General features: G+C 37.0%; 1 protein-coding gene across 1 annotated transcript in view; it reads right to left on the bottom strand.

Annotated features, from left to right (window-relative positions):
• The window catches only part of LDAH (lipid droplet associated hydrolase), a 116096-nt gene that overhangs the window by 88688 nt on the left and 10428 nt on the right, over positions 1-16980 (bottom strand). Inside the window, exon 2 of the mRNA XM_026074628.1 lies at positions 8348-8482. Within this exon, the coding sequence (XP_025930413.1) occupies positions 8348-8482 (135 nt within the window). The remainder of the gene's footprint in view (positions 1-8347; positions 8483-16980) is intronic.

Here is a 16980-nt window from a genome sequence, read left to right as displayed (position 1 = left end):
GAACATGAGGAAAAACTTTTTCACTGTGAGGGTGACAGAGCACTGGAACAGGTTGCCCAGAGAGGTTGTGGAGTCTCCTTCTCTGGAGATATTCAAAACGCGCCTGGATGCAATCCTGTGCAATGTGCTCTAGGTGACTCTGCTTGAGCAGGGGGGTTGGACTAGATGATCTCCAGAGGTCCCTTCCAACCTCAGCGATTCTGTGATTCTGTGACTGTGCAAAATTCTCTCTTCTGGGCTTATACACAATAACAAAGACAAAAGGTATTAGCTAAAGATAAGTCACTATTTTTAGGACTCCAGTTCCTAAGAGAATCTACCTTGCATGATAATCTCCTCCTCTCCTGTTTGCAGCAGTGCAGACCACAGTCCTATTCCCCCATCACCACCCATTCAGTGTGGAATAAAATCTCTAAGACCACCATAGCAAATGCTTACACAAAAAATGTATTATTAGAAAAGTATTCTTAGCTGTCATTAATTCAGCTTAGCAAGTGGAAACTGGTGAGAGAGCCAACTCATCTGATCAGCCAGCTTTTCATGGACCACAAGCAAGTGTCCTGGGAACCACTAGTGGCTCACAGACCACAGTTTGGGAATCACTGTCCTAAATAACACATAACCCTCTTATTATGGCACACCATGTTCCTTGTCTTGCTCAGGCTACTATTTTAGCTTCTTTCCTACCAGCACAGCAGATCATATGATTATAGAAATTTATGGTTCATCGATGGTAATCATGCCTGTCATTTGGCAGACAACTGTCTAGCATATTATACAACCAATAAAGTGATTAGCTTGCTCAAGTATAAATTTGGTGGTACCCAAATGATTGCAGTCACTGTTTTTGTAGATTTATATCATTGTAGCTGGAGGGAGAACCTCACTTTAGTAAATTTTGCAGTTTCATTATAAGTCAGAGGGCTGGAAAAGCAAGCTCCATTCAGCTGAAAAGTAACCCTAGAAGAACATAGCTAAGATGCAATTAATCAAATAAATTATGCAGTACATGGCTTCCAAATTTTCCCATGACACTAGAAATACGTTTTTTAGACACAAAACACTATCACTACTTCACATTGGTGGTACATTAACATTTTTGCATAATGAATGTCTTCATAGATTATTTAATATCCCTCCATCTTTTCTGTGCTTCTTCCCCGTACTGCTTCTTGAGGATATAACCCAATTTTGGAATGGTCTGCAAAGACCCTACTCTCCCTCATAAAGAGAAAGCAATGAAAACATTCTTTCAGTAGGCTATAAATTAACAATTTCAAGGACACAAAGACACAGTATTATCTTCTACAGCCCATGCAATATAAAAGATCAATTAGAATTTGATCTTACAACTTCTGTCTTAAGAATTTTACTCAAGCTTCTCTGTCATACAGAAGTTATCTAATACTGATTCAGAAGCAAAAAGGCAGAAAATCTTTAGACAATGTGTTCCAAAGGATAATTGCACTTTGACAAAAAAAAAATTGTATTAAGATTTTGTATAGCTCAATACTCAACTGTATAGTTTAGAAAATCATACAGATTTCTCTTTAATATAAATTATCCCGTGACCAAATATCATATCATTAAGACATGGCTGATCACTAGCCATTTTGTTTATGAGGTGTATGATATTTTTATGCATCGATTGTGTTGCTTTAATCAATTAAGCTATGAATCACTATTTCATATTTCTATAGCACTTGGCATATATAGAATATTACCAAAAACTGGTAAATCATTTAATGATGATTTAATTTCACTTTACTTCTCAGTCTTACATTGCTATAAAGAAAAGTATATTGGGGGTCCTGAGGACAAAACGCATCCAAACCTGTGGTCTTCTATTCTTATTCTGGTCTGAGATGTTCTATTTCTTATTTCTCATCAAACCATAGCAAAAGGTCACAGAACTACCCTGTTCTAATATATGGCTATGTACCTCAGATGACTATACAGCCTTTACTGGCAAAATCAGCATTAAAATGAAAGCAGACCAGAGTGCTAAAAAGGCACACATTAGGAGGACTGAGTTTCAAAGGTTTCATATCAATCTTACCTWTTCCAGGACTTTTAAAGAAATTCAGGGCAAGATCCAGTCTTTCAGCCCTCATTTTAAAATGGGATATTTGTAATATAGCACTGAATTAACAATTGATATCAAATTAGCAATGAATAATTTCAGGAATTGTTCACTGATATGCAAGTGTTAGTTTTAACAAGCATTTTTTTTCCTGTCAAAAGAAGTCAAAAGGTTGTTGAAAAGTTTCCAACTGCCTACTATTCAGTACCACCAGAGGAACTACTCCTAAACTTGGGTCTTTTGTCCTTTAGCAGTACTCGAGAATTTCTGCTCAACTGGATTTCATAACACAAAGCTTATAGCCTAAGTATCCACCATTCATAACTTGTTATAGTGCCCCCTTAGCTGAGCAGCTATACTGGCATTTTGATAGAATGATGTGTCTTTGAATAAACATAGAGTATGTCTAACGTGAATTTTATCTTTCAGTTTTACCCTTGGAATTTTTTCTAAATCAAGAAGTTTACAAAGTATTGAAGATTAGCAAGGCATTCTTTAATAATTTACTTCAATTTCTTTAAAAACTATCAAAGTACTTCTTTTATTCTTTTCTTTCAAAATATTTTCAGTTCCTGTTCAAGGGAAATCATGTATTAAAAGAGAAGGCAATGAGACATAATTTATTTTCTTGTTGCTATTGATTTTGCATTCTAGAACATTAAATGTTCAACAGGTGTTATATACCATGAAAATATGCCCTGCATTTAGTCTTGTGACTAAGTCAAAAGACCATCCATTTAATTCCTAGGAAAATATTAAATTATAGATACTGGTTTTCAGGCAGCAGCCTCTGTTTGCTAGGCAGGGCACTGAGCTATAAGGTACTTTTAATACATTCGTATAGGAAACAATAACTTATACTGTAAATAGACTCTCACAATGTCTAAAATACTACTTGGCTGGATGTATGAGATTATTCTGATCAGGTGTGACCAGAAATCTCAAAGAAGAGTAATGCAAATTTTTCTAAAGAGTGACACATTAAAAGAAGCTCCAGAAACTTAGAAAAATAAATCAACTATGGATATACAATGCTGGTTTGCTTTACATTAAAGGAATTATTTGCTATATCTGAGTTACGATCTATTTGTATTCATACATTTTTCCATTTGTTCTTATGAATGTGTCTTTAAGGTTGAAATTAACCAAATGATGTACAAATACTTGCACCTTAAAAAGGCATATAGTAATAAAATCATAATATGTTTGGCACAGTATACTCTCAGAATAAGTAAGTAGCTAGAGTTTCTGATATTATAAGAGAAGCTGTCCACAGGTAGCATCTGTTCAAGTGACTTGAACGTCTTAATCATCAGGAAAACTGTGAGTCAGTGTCAATATTAGGCACTCAAAAGGAAAACATTGTTAAGATTATGTGAACATTTACACAGCAAATATAGATTATTTTGATTTTAAAGAGAATGACTAAGAGGGGGTGAGTAAGCTGTTCTCCTTTTTGTAATTTTAACTATACCTGAAGCCTGAAGTTGGCATATTTAACAGTTGCAACTGTGTTTAAAACACAATCACTTTTCTAACAGTTGAAGAGGAAGAAGAACAAGTCTTCTAAATTAGGACATAACTTTTTTTCCAGTGACTAGATAAAAGTAAATTTCAAACATTTTTGCACAATGGATTGCTAGGAGCAGAACTATACTAATGAAATGCTCAACTAATGCTGCCCTGTGGAGCATAGTTGGCAAGAGCTCTCTGAATACAAGGATATCATACAGAAGTAAAAATGAAGGGTTTAGTTTTGTTTGATTTTCAGATCACTAAATGACATGCCTCCAGTAAATTAGGAAGTAGTCTATGATTGATGGCTGCCATTGGAAAACTTGCTTTAGTCTGAGACTTTCAAGATCTACTGGATGTGAATATAAACAAGCATAAATTATTCCAACACATTCTCTTTCATTGTAAGCCCCTTATTACTTCACAGACAGCAACTTTTATGTCAAGAGTACTATTTAAATACTTACATATGCTAATCAATCAATATAAATTCTTCCTTTGTAGTAGCTTGTTCCCCCAGCCTTTTTTTTCATTTTTGATTTGCTAGGCTCCAATCAGAAAAACCTCAGGAATGAATGGTGTTGGAGATTTATGCCTTCAACCCTCTTAGGAAGAAATACTGAACTTCCTCCAAGGATTTGCATAAGACTAATGCAAATGAAGCCTTATGAAGTGCCCATCAGAAGCAAAATACTCCTATTTCAGTTTAGCGCAACATGTTAGTCATTGACCTGGTTTTTGCAATCCTATACAGTGGTCCTTGACACAGGCACTTTGCCTTAGGAATTCAAAACCTAGGAGGCAATGAAGAGCTGCAAAGAGCAGCGTTCTTTATCCCTATGCACGTACTTTTGTTGGTCCTTAGGATTTTTATTTGCTATAATGCTACAAAATGTAAATTAAGAACTCCTGTGGGAAGCTGGAGCAGCGGTGGAACATGAACACTGGTCCACGGTTCCCTATTCCTTCCAGTCAATCATCTGGCAATTTGCAAATGATACTCAAGTTTCAGTTTGGTGGTTCTGATCACACCTTTACTGTCAATTTATGAAAACTACATTTTTGTCAATACATAAATATGAGAAAGTGAATCAGCTTCTGATATCTAAAAGTTCCTTTTCATTTACTTTGTGTTATAATGAAGATAAATTACCCAAAATCTAACCTCCCACTGCACTCAACTCACATTGTTATAAAGTGGCATAATATGAGGACTTCTAGCCACTTCGTGGCTTCCCTTGAATTTGTATCAAGTGAACTATATTTCTTTTGCGATATTCAAAACTACTGCAAAGCACAGCTTATTACCCATGGCCACTGCAGTAATATCATTATTTCCAAAGGTCATTAAACTTTTCAGGGTTTCCATACAAGACTAGTTTGAAAAAGGCTCCCTATAGATTATTTTAAAATACTCTCTAAAGGTATAGTAATGACAGGCTGTGAACTTCCTGCTCCTGTACTCCTAATAAAATAAATATGAAAAAAATCTCAYAAATGTTCTTTCATTATTTTTTAAACTATCCATCAGTGACTTCCAACGCTTTTCTTAGCTCCATGATGCACCAGTAAGTACAGATCCTGGCATATGATACTGAGAACACAAGAAACAGCCACTTTCCACATCTATTCCCCTTGCATTCAACCTCCCAGGGTCACAACCCTGCCACCAGATGGCACTGGGACCAGAAGCAGCAAATGTGGAGAGCCTGAGCATTCAAAGTGATACGGGCAAGGGATCTACAAAACTAAGAATCTAGTTCTTTCAGCACCTGTTTATGGACCAATTGTCCATGAATTTAATAGCTTTGAGTCTGCTCATACTATTTGCCTACAAAACTTTGGCAGCAAGTTCCAGAAGTTTGTTACCTGCTGCATAAAGAAATACTTTACTTGTTTTAAACCAACTACAATCAATAAGTGTCCATTAGTTTTGTTATAGAATCTGATGAATTTTATTCTGCATTTACCTTATCTGCTGTCTTCATGATTTTGTAAATCTCAGTCATGCTCCTTCTCAGTATTCTGCTCTCCGAACAGAAGAGTCCCAACCATTTTAATCTCTCCTAGTAAGGAAGCTGCTTCATCCACTTGGTTTTAGCTGCATTTCTCCACACATTCATTAATTCCACTTCTGAAATGTTGTCTTTAAGACTGCACTCAAACATTCAGACACTCTAATACCAGAACTAAATTCTAACATTAAAAATGTGGGTCCACCATGGTTTTATATAGTAATAAAATAACTCATGTCTTGTTTGTAACACTAATTATGTCCGACATTTTGTTGATATTTTTTCTGCAACTGTGCAATAAGAGATGATGTTAGAGAGCTGTCAATGATGATATCAAGATCTTTCCTGAATTTTAAGAGCAAGTTCCAAGTTCAGGATCATGCAGGCACAGTTTGAGGAGATTTTTTTTGCCAGACGCATTAACTCATATTTATTTATACTGACATTCTTCTGCCACCTTTTTGCCTGCTCATTCTGTTTTGTGAGGTGTTTCTGGAGCTCCTTGCCATCTAATATCTTTCCAGTAATCAAATGCTGTGCAGTATCATCCACAAACTGAGACACTTCACTGTGTACTCTCATCTTCCAAATCACAGATGAAGATATGGAATACAATTTTTCTGAGCACCAGTCCCTGGAGTACTTCACGTCTGACTTCTGCATCATAAAACACTACCATTAAGCACTACTCTTTGTTTCCAATCCTGTAATTAGCTTTCAGTTAATAAAAGGACTTTTTTTCTAGTCTCACAGCAATTTATTTCTTCAATAGCCTTTGGTGAGGAACCTTCTCAAAAGCTTTTTGAAACTCCAAATATTTTGTTTCCTGGAACCCTTATCCATGTTCTTACTGACAGTCTTACAGATCTCCAGATTTCTCTTGGCAGAAGCCTCTTTCCCAAGAGACTGTGTTTATCCATGTGCTCGGTGTTCTTTCTGTGATACAGTCTCTTATCATTGTACCAAGAATGGAAGTCAGACTCACAAACACTTCCTGTGTATTTACTTTAAACTGATTTGACTCCTCTGACCTATCCACCACAAAAAAATGCACTGGGTATGGAAATCTCCTCAAAATATTCTGGCGTAAAGATCAATGCAAAGAATTTATTGTGCTTTATGTATTTGATGGGTTTTTTATTACTATTTTGGGCTTAATACGGCCTTGTCACTGCAAATGCCACTTTTATACTTTTGTTATGAATTGATACTACTGATTCCCAGCTTTGGGTGTTTCTGAAGAACTTTGTATTACCAGCTTGGGCTGTCTTTCCAAATAACTCTTCAAATTAGCCCTTTTAACATCTTGTTCTATTCTGATATACCATTTTTATGGGCTTTCCTGTTTTTCYCATCCAGGCAAGTTTTCATTTTTTTCCTCTATCAGTCTCCTTAGGTTTTCTATTGATCCATGCATGTTTTGGTTTGGTTTTGACAAGCTGGATTTCCTTTGAATTGTGGCAAACGTATTACGTGTGCTTTTAATATAAGTTTGGGGGGTTGTTTCTTTTTTTTTTAAACAGCATCCACGCTGCTTGGAGGCTTCTTGCAGGCTTCTTGCCTTTTGGACTGCTCCTATTGGGTTTGGGGATTTTTTTTGTTTGTTTCTTGGGGTTTTTACTAGGACYACTGGATCCCCATCCTTCATTCCCTTGTGAGGTCTGCTGCCTTTGCACTGATCAGACATGCAGTCTTCAAGGCATCTTAAGTCCAGATATCTATGTGTTTAATAAATGAACCATCCTTGAGAATGCCCTCTCTCACAGGAGAGGGGATATCTCAGTGAGAAAGGACACCATGAAGTCAGCTGGGGGTATGGTTTCAATTTAGGATCAGCTCCCTCTTTCCCACTGGAAGTCCTTCTTCCCCCAGATTAACACTCTCCTTAGCAGCACAGTGTCCGCCACAGGGGAAACGGGACTGTTCTGTAACATCCCTGTTGGCCTCATCTATAAATGTCTCCGTTTTACTTATCTCCTCTACTTCAGCCACCTCAAGCCACCAAACACACCGCTCACCATCAGCAGCTCTTTGCACTGAATAAACACATACAGACATGACCCCAGGGCAGGATAAGCATTCAGTGCAATAAACTCAGTAGCTCCACTCAGTTGCTGCACTTCTACCTGCATCCCGTGTATAAAACTGTACCAGAAATTATAAGCCTAGGGATTTCTCATGTCTCAGGGAAAAAGTGGGAGCACTGGGCCATTTGACACTTGACTACAATGACTGGCAGGACTTTGACCCAYGAAAATACAAGTTTCATGTTTCATGTTTCAACCTGGAAATTAAATAAACCAATACAAAAGCTCAAAAAGCTCAGGTGCAAAGGTTAGTGGAAGAAAAATTATGCTGAACAGCTGAAAGGTTTCTTCCTCAAATTCTTCAGGTTGCTTCACATTGCTGAACCTTTTGCTCTTAAGGAATTGTACTGATTTACTGCAACATCTCCACCACTTGACAAAGTTCAGAGGACCTTCTTTATAACTTGCCTCTCAAGAYCCCAATCGTCAAACCCACCTGTTCTCTTACTAGCCCTTATTTGACTGGCAAATCTAACGTACCTAAAAAATGCTCTTTTCCTTAGTACCTTCTCTTCTCATAAAATTATTTTGTGGAAATATTTGTAGGCATTTAAAAATATGACATTCTGTTTTTAACAGACAAAATTTATGCTTGAGAAACTGGGAGTTTTACAAATATTTGAGAGTTACAAGTTATAGTATTGTACCTTCTATCATTTCCATACCACTAGGAGGCTTACAATGTCCGGCATGACTCACAACCCAAACTGGATACTGCTGATTTAGTCCACAATATAAGGCCTGTATAAAGGTCCTGTAGTAACCTGCCAATCCAGGGTTACCTGCCAAAAGAAACATATAAGCACAGTCAATATTAACTTTTCAACAGGAAGCAATACACCTCAAAGCAAACTAAACAGCATTATTCATAACTTTGTTAAATTTATTTTTCTCTAATATGCTTCTAATTTTTATTCTCCCAATTTTAGGGGCTGTACTGCTGAACTGTTTTAATTCCATTTATCAATAGCACCCATGACAAGCATACTACAGAATTACTTTGAAATTACAGAAGCTAAAATTGAAGCACAGTACAAGAGAAATTCGCTTTTCCTATTAAAGCTCAAGCGTATCTATTCCATCAAGTTATATTAATTGTAACACATTACAAATGCATGAAAATTAGTCAGATATAAAGACAGCCACAAATTTTATAAAAAAAACAAAACAAAAAAAMCCCCCAAACCAAAAGAGTATTATGTTCCCCACTTGAGCTAGGTATCTGTCCTCCAAATACTCAGTCCTCTAGAACACATCAGTTTCATCACTTTAAAATCAGTATGCGGTATACTGTCAATAAAAGGTCTTTACTGACCCAAAAAAGAGGATGCTTTTTTTTTTTCCTTAACCAAACTTACTAGGCTAAACTGAGTTTTTCTGCAAGCAAGTTAGTATTCTCTCTTCCCTATTCCAAGCCTCTTTAGATGCTCTTTCCTGTCAACCCTTCTGCTCTAGAATTCATTATAGAATCTGCCTTCCCTACTGCATCTCATCAGCTTTATTGAGAACCTCTCAGCACAGAAGCTGGTACCTCTACAAAGTTGGCTTGTCCTAAAAGAGTTGGCCAACTTACTATAAATCCATAATATTTATAGTCGGGTGCCACTGCTGAAGTGGAAACTGAATTATTATACCAGAGGTCAAAGATCAAAATATATACATGGCAGAAATTCCAAGATTTCCAAGCAAAATTTCAATCTCTCTTCTATTTTTTTTTTCCTTTGGATATCAGAAGTGGCAAAACACCAAAAGACTTGAAGTTGGAGAATAAATTCCAATGGAGATGAAACTGACTTTGGTTCCTGATTCCCTCGGAATGCTTAAAAATTCCACCCAGACATATAAAAAAGAATCTCTCTTATTTGTTTATTTCTTTTTTAGGAAAAAATCCTATTGTTTTCTTAGTAATCACACAGATATCAGAAAAGCCCACCATCATTATTAGAATTGCACAGTTTCATGTCCTTCACTTGCACACCAGGCAATTCTTAGTTTGGGTATCAGCAGCAGCAGAAGCAAGCGAGAGCTGTATTATGTGGAAATGTATTCAGTTTTTAAGGACAAGGACATCCAAAAAGAATACAGATGTATTACTATAAGGGTGTGTATATATATATATATATATTTTTTTTTAAACTAAAATTGCGTAGACGCCTTCGGCTCCTTTGTATCAGTATGATTGTAACAGTAACAGAGGTTGAGCATGGACCTACCAGAGTGAGTCCTGCAAAGAACCACAAAAGATGATTAAGGGACTAGAGCATCTCTCAGACAAGGAGAGGCTGAGAGAGCTGGGACTGTTCAGCCTGGAGAAGAGAAGGCTCAGGGGGATGTTATCAGTGTGTATAAATATCTGATGGGAGGGTGTAAAGAAGCCTGAGCCAGATTCTTCTAAACAGTGCCCAGTGACAGGACAAGAGGCGACAGGCACGAACTGAACCACAGGAAACTCCCCTTGAATGTAAGAAAACACTTCTCCACTGTGAGGGTAGTCAAACACTGGAACAAGTTGTCCAGAGAGGCTGGGGAACCTCTATCCTTGGAGATGCTGAAAACCCAACTGGACATAGTCCTGGACAATGTGCTCTAGCTGACCCTGCTAGAGCAGAGGAGTTGGACCAGGTGATCTCCAGAGGTCCCTTCCAACCCGAAACTGATGCCATTCCTGACAGTAATGGTAATACACGGGAAGAGTATGTAAGCCTTGCACTCCCCAGATAATATGTTGTGCATACTTCATCCTCATGTGTAACAGTGTGCTGCATCTGATGGTTCCTAGACCTTAAATTCCTGTTCTTAAAACAATGTTATTTTTACTGAAGTACATGGATTTTGAAAAGAAAAAACAGTGAACAACATCAGTTATTTCATGTTTAAAAACATCTCTTGAAGTTAAAGGAGAATAAAATAAACCTGTTGTATATACAAACACAAGAATGCACAATTAAGTTTTTGCAAGCTGATTTCCAGAAGAACAATTTAAAATGAACAGAGGTCATAGATTTGTATGATTGATAACATCCCCCTCTTTTTATTAAGGTATACTCACAAAAAATTCCCTCTCTCATTTTTGTTTTTTTCATTTTCATATCTCAAAAATATATCACATTCAGATCCCCACACACAGTAAAATAAACTCTAGACATCATTTGTCAAGCTCCTTGAATTGATGTTACATAAAGGAAACCTGTCTTTCAGCAAGGTAGAAGACGGAAGTAGCAGCAACCCAAAATAAAGTACATTTTTTGTAGTACATCTGGTCAAGATGTTTTGGCACTATATTCAGTCCTGAAATGCAATGCAAATAGGTGTTCTGAGATCAAGGAATCATATTAATCTCAAAACTGGCTTTTTTTGTTACATTTTTTCTGGATTCATTTCAATCTATTTTTTTTTAATAATGCAAAACAGGGCAGGGCATAATATGGCCACAGCCATCTTCCACATTTCAGTGCTCTCTTTCCCATCTCCAGCCATGTTTACCTAATATATAACTGTTCTCAGCTGATGACTGAATCATGAAGTACAGTGACAGTAAGAAGTCCTTATAAAGTACCTGTGCAGCTTTGTATCAAGTACTATATGTAGCTCAAAGTGCTCTAATATTTTTTTGAGGAAAAGGGGATTTTTATCCTCTGATAAGTGGGATGTATACTTTAAACAGGTAAAAGATGAGATCCATAAATGCAAAACAAACTCCCTCTCCTCACTCTTCATAAGCATCTGATCATGGTAAAAGACATTTGTGCCCAGCGACAGGACGCGAGGCAACGGGCACAAACTGAAACACAGACGCTTCCATCTGAATATGAGGAAAAACTTCCTTACTGTGAGGGTGACAGAGCACTGGAACCGGCTGCCCAGAGAGGTKGTGGAGTCTCCTCCTCTGGAGATATTCAAAACCCGCCTGGATGCAATCCTGTGCAACGTGCTCTAGGTGACCCTGCTTGAGCAGGGGGGTTGGACTAGATGATCTCCAGAGGTCCCTTCCAACCTCAACCATTCTGTGATTCTGAGGGGTCAACTGCTAGAGCTGCTACTGATACTTTAAAATGCCTTGAAGGGGCATGACCAAGAACCACTGACACAAATGGAAAGGAAAATAACAGAAAGGTTTTAAAAGCAAAGATTTCTATAGAGAAATTATCAACACCTATGAATTCATTTCTTATTGAACTTCCAATTTCAATGGAGTTATTCCAGATTTGAAATGACTTAAGTGAATGCAGAGTAACAGTCCCTGTTCTTGAAAAGCCTGTTTCTACAATATGTATGTGGAGAATGCTTACCTACTAATACAGCTCAAACATATTTCTACAAATTCAGTTGTTTTATATGGTGTTAATTTAGCTGTTATCTGCCAAAACAGCAAACAAAAAAAGGAAAAGGATTTTTTCCCCCCTACCATTACAATAATAACTAATGGAGTTATTTGAATTTTAATATGCACAGTGGTCTATGATCAACAATATTTTGGGCTTGTCTATTGCAATCAAAATATTGTTCAATTCAAAAATTTTATTTTATTTTTAAAGGAAAAGAACTAGCAGGTTCATCACAAAGGCTCTGAGCCAACCCAGTGCTGCTTTGTGCTTTTTAAGGACCTCCCAGCACAACGAGACAATATTCTTTCACTCAGCAACTGTCAAAAACTGGAAACCATAAGTAAACGCAAGGTTAACCTTCAGGCTACTTCTGTTATTTGAATACCAGAACAATCCTCAGGCACCTCAGGGCACCTGAATCACTCATGCACGGCAGCAAATCTCAAGTTGCACTGAGTCACCTGAACCAAGAAGCACATCTTAAGCAGTTACCCTCAAACACAGTTTAAAATTAAGCACATTTATATTGTTCAGGAATCTTTTAAACAATAGCTGTAAGTAGAGAATGTAATGGAAAAAGACACCAAAGACAAATACAATAAATTGTATATTGTGTTAATTTGCTAAAGATTTCTAAGCATTTCACATGAAGATTAAGTTAAATGGACAATGAAGAATCTACAGTGAATTAGAATGCACTGGGGCACTTTATTTTACTTTGAAATTTCACTATCCAAAGAACTCCTTTCATCTTCTCTGCTCTTTCCCAAAGAGCACAAGCCATTTCATGCAGTTTTTCTGCATGAAACCCAAAGTCGTTCTGCTTTTAGTCTGAAGACCTTAAGAAATGAAAATCCGTTTCTTCCTTTGCTGATCTGTTCAAGTGGCTAATCACTCGCACAGTTAAAAATAGGAACATTACTTATTAACATGAATTTGCCTAGTTTTCACTTTCAGATAGTTTCTTGCTAGGGCTACCTGCATTAAATTGAGATTTTAAACACCCACCACTTCTTTCTTATGAAGACAGCAGTGGAGAGATGACAGTTTGTACAAAATAACCATTTGCCCCAGGATATTGTTGATACATAATAACTTCTGTCCTAATTTCACACAATTTCCTCTAAAAAGTGTCATAAGATCCAACGTAGTCCATTTTAAAATGAAATACATATTAGTATCTGAGCTGCTGCACTTCCAGAAAAAGAAGTTATCTACACTCAGAAAATGCAAATTTAAATACAGTATGCCATCAATGCAATTCAATCTAACTGCTTAATTCTTAATGCAAAACATATATGTAATGCTCATTAAAAAGTCATAGACCATAAATAATCCCCAGAGCAATGACAGCTTTTGTGGCTTACAAGTTCTCAAACACTGTGAATTCTTCTGCAATAGAAAATATTAATGTAAAATGTAAACTTTAATTGAGAGAACACTAGTATGAGATAATCCTACAGTAAAAAAACCACCCCAGATTTACTGAGGAACATACAGTGTGAACCACGACTGTGAAACTCTTGATGTGTATCTTGTTTTCTAACCTGAAAACACAGAGGAATCACCGCCCCCCATTCCCGACAGGGGTAGATCACACATATATGTATATACATATATATATATATACACACACACACACACGTATCTTAATCAAATGAAACAGAGACTAAAGCACAAAATGAAAATAATTCTTAGAAGTTCTGGGCAGGATGTCTAAAAGGAAAAGGATTTAAGCAGGATACCGTGAAGGCTAAGGGGGGAAGGGAATGAAGGAAAAAAAAAGTTACATGTAGCTAAATCATCCAAAACAGCTAACTACAAGGCTTCTTGCACCTTCTTCCAAATCAAGCTGTTGGGTTTTGTGCACTGTCCTGTGAGGCATTCCCCAGGGTCTTCAGTCGCGTCTCCAGAAGTCTGACCATCTGCAGCAGCAGTAGCTGGCATTCAGCTGTGGTGCTTCATGCCTGGCTCTAACAGTTGCTGTCTCCTTTGGGACCTCAGCAGGACCGTAAAGAATAGAAGGAGCTACATGAATAGAAGGGAAATACCCAGCCAACAGTGGGCTTACAGAGAACTTTGAGGAACTGGAAAATATGCCAGCAATTACCATGAGTGTAATTTTAGAAATAATTCACAGTTTCAGTATTAAGTACATATGCAACAGTATTTACATGATAATCTGCTGCAACAAAACCAAATGCAGACTTTTTTTTTTTTTTTTTTTTAAATAAGCAGCCATAAATCAAGCTTGAAATCCAGGGGTGCACAGCAGGACCACACAAAAAAAAAATCATTTTTGTGGCAATAACACTAACTGCCTCTTCGCAGAGCTGCCAAAGCTTCCAGCTCCAACTTGGAGAACCTAATTGACAAGTTCCTTGCTCAAGGAAACTTAAYCTGCCTTTGGCTTCTGACCAACCACCATGGAAGAAGATGCAACTCTCCTCCATTAATGAAYGGAAAGCAGCCCACGCAGATGTCAGGAGGATTTAAATGGAGCATGCACAAGACACAATGATGTTCTCACCCTTGGGAAAAACTTGCAGAAACTGACACCGCAGCTGAGGATCAGGCCTTAAAAGGAAACATGCAGGTTTCCATGACATGTAGGGTCAAGGAATTTCAAATGAAACATGTCAAATAGCATTTGAATGATCATGATAAACTCATGTCAATTAAACTTTCACCTGTTTGCACATCTCAGACTGAAATTCGTCGTTCTGTATTCTGTTTATAGGCTGTACACCAGAGAAGCAACATCAGCCAAAGAGCAAACAATTACAAGGACCTTATGCAGAACCATATGTTAAATTGCTGTCTGATCCTCTGTAACTTTGGAATAATGAATTTGGCTGGAAAGAGACTTAATATATTTGCTTGAATTGTGAAAACAGGGACTCTCAGAAGGATTCAACCAGGTGCCTGCTGTAACATAGCTTATTACAGTGTTTTTTCCAAGAACAGATCTCATTTTTTCCCTTTATATATGTAGGTTTTAGTCTTGATAGAGCTATCAAGCTTGCATATAAGATTTTATTATACACATTCTTTAAATACATTTTACAGAGCAAATCATCTTTCCTGCTGTTCTCTATCTCATACTGTTCTACCTTTAGGACAAATGTGGGTTTGTTCACCTTTAAAGGGACCCCATGGATAGCCTAATAAACCTGAACTAAACTAACAGGACAGTTGCTTGCACCAAAGTGACAATTGTGCTGGAGGATTGTGAACAAAAATTCCCAGCAGGACAGTACATACCTATTTTCTCATATGAAAGATTAAGAGCATCTATCTAGGCAGATTAAAGTCTGAAATCCTGATTTTGCTCACTGCAGACCTGCTGGACTTTGACTGTGGTTAAGTAGTATTGCAATGGTGTAATGCACCATGAAATTCACAGATATATTTCAATATTTACCCTCTAATGTCTCAACCAGGTAAGACACATACATAAACAATTTAACTTTATTAATACTTTTTTCATAATTCCTATAATTACTGGTTCTTGGAAGAAAGTTAAGATTAAAGTTCCATTTTCTCCATAGTAGATGAAAAGATAAAACATTTAATTAGATCTCCTGGTGCACATCTGCATATGCAAAGTATCTTAAGTATCTGCTTATGCAGATAAAAACAGATATAACTGTTTTTAACACTCCTAGATGTGGTTGGTCTGTCTGATCCAAGAGGTACTATGACTGATCTTCACGAAGAGGCTGCAGCGAGACCCAGTGGGAAATTTGTAGTCAACTTCAGTGGAAGCAGAATTGAACCAACAGAGAACAAGTTCCTTGTGAAAGAAAACTGCAGAACAAAGGAAGTGTGCAGAAGAGGGACATGGGACTTGGTGTCAAATGGGTTCACAGMAAAGCTTCTGAAACACATCTGAGTAACAGAACAAAACCTTGATGAGACAACATCAGCAGGAAAGACAAAGAGAAGAACAACAATTCAAAAATAAGAAAACCACAGATTATTTGTTTCGTGCAGATAAATAGGTCTGCAGATTCTATCATTCTTGAATAATATACAAGTAGGCAGCAAACAAATTCAAAAGGCACCAAAAGTTACAACTGCAAATCTGTATTAGAGATTTGTCTACCCTGTACCATTGGTCAGAGGCACGAGAAAAGAAAAGTATAGGTTTGAGACTTTGGGTTTTTTTTATTTTCAAGATAGATTTTAATATAAAATATTTTATAAACAGGAAACAAAGCTACAGAGAACATGAACACAATTAATGTCAGAAAAAAGTCTGAAAATGTCTGCAACTTTTGCAGAAAGAAAAAAATTTACTGTGTGAGTAAAGAACATCAAGAGAATGCAACATTTGAAAGGAACGGTTTAAGGTGATTTTGTATTTGTTATCAGTTTTCAGAAATGGTAAGACAACATATGATAAACCAAGCAGTAAACCCAAGATCTACTAATCCACAAAACTCAGAAAAAAATTCTTAGCGTTAACACCACTGCATTTTTGATTGAGGAAAAAGAACTGGTAACAAGGATATTAGTACTGGTCCTGAGCAGATGTTCTGTGAAGTCTTTTTCAACTCAAACACTGTTTCATCCTTCACAAACACAGGAGAAGTATGTCATTGTTCACAAGCATGGATGTTTAGTCATTTAAGACCTACTGCAAAGAGCCTCTGCCTCAAGAGAAGGCTGTGATAACAGATATTAAAGATCTGAACCTTATAGGTTCTGGACATTTGACCAGTCTCCAGTAGAAAGGCATTATGTAAACACATATTTATTATTATGGGAGTTTTTAAATCCACCAAGAATGACCGGAGATTACTGTTCAATAATGGAAACCAGTGTGAAATTCTACAGCACACACGTACAAGAAAATGATACACCAACAGCTATGACTCACTGAGTTTCTACCTCTGCTATTTTGTCATAACCTAGATATTGAACGTAATGGGTCAAATTTATCTCCAATA

This window comes from Apteryx rowi, unplaced genomic scaffold (genome assembly GCF_003343035.1).
Source record: "Apteryx rowi isolate R43461 unplaced genomic scaffold, aptRow1 scaffold_392, whole genome shotgun sequence".
Classification (NCBI taxonomy): Eukaryota; Metazoa; Chordata; class Aves; order Apterygiformes; family Apterygidae; genus Apteryx; species Apteryx rowi.
The sequence above is the reverse complement of the archived record's forward strand: the minus strand, read 5'-3'. Positions and strand labels throughout refer to the sequence as shown.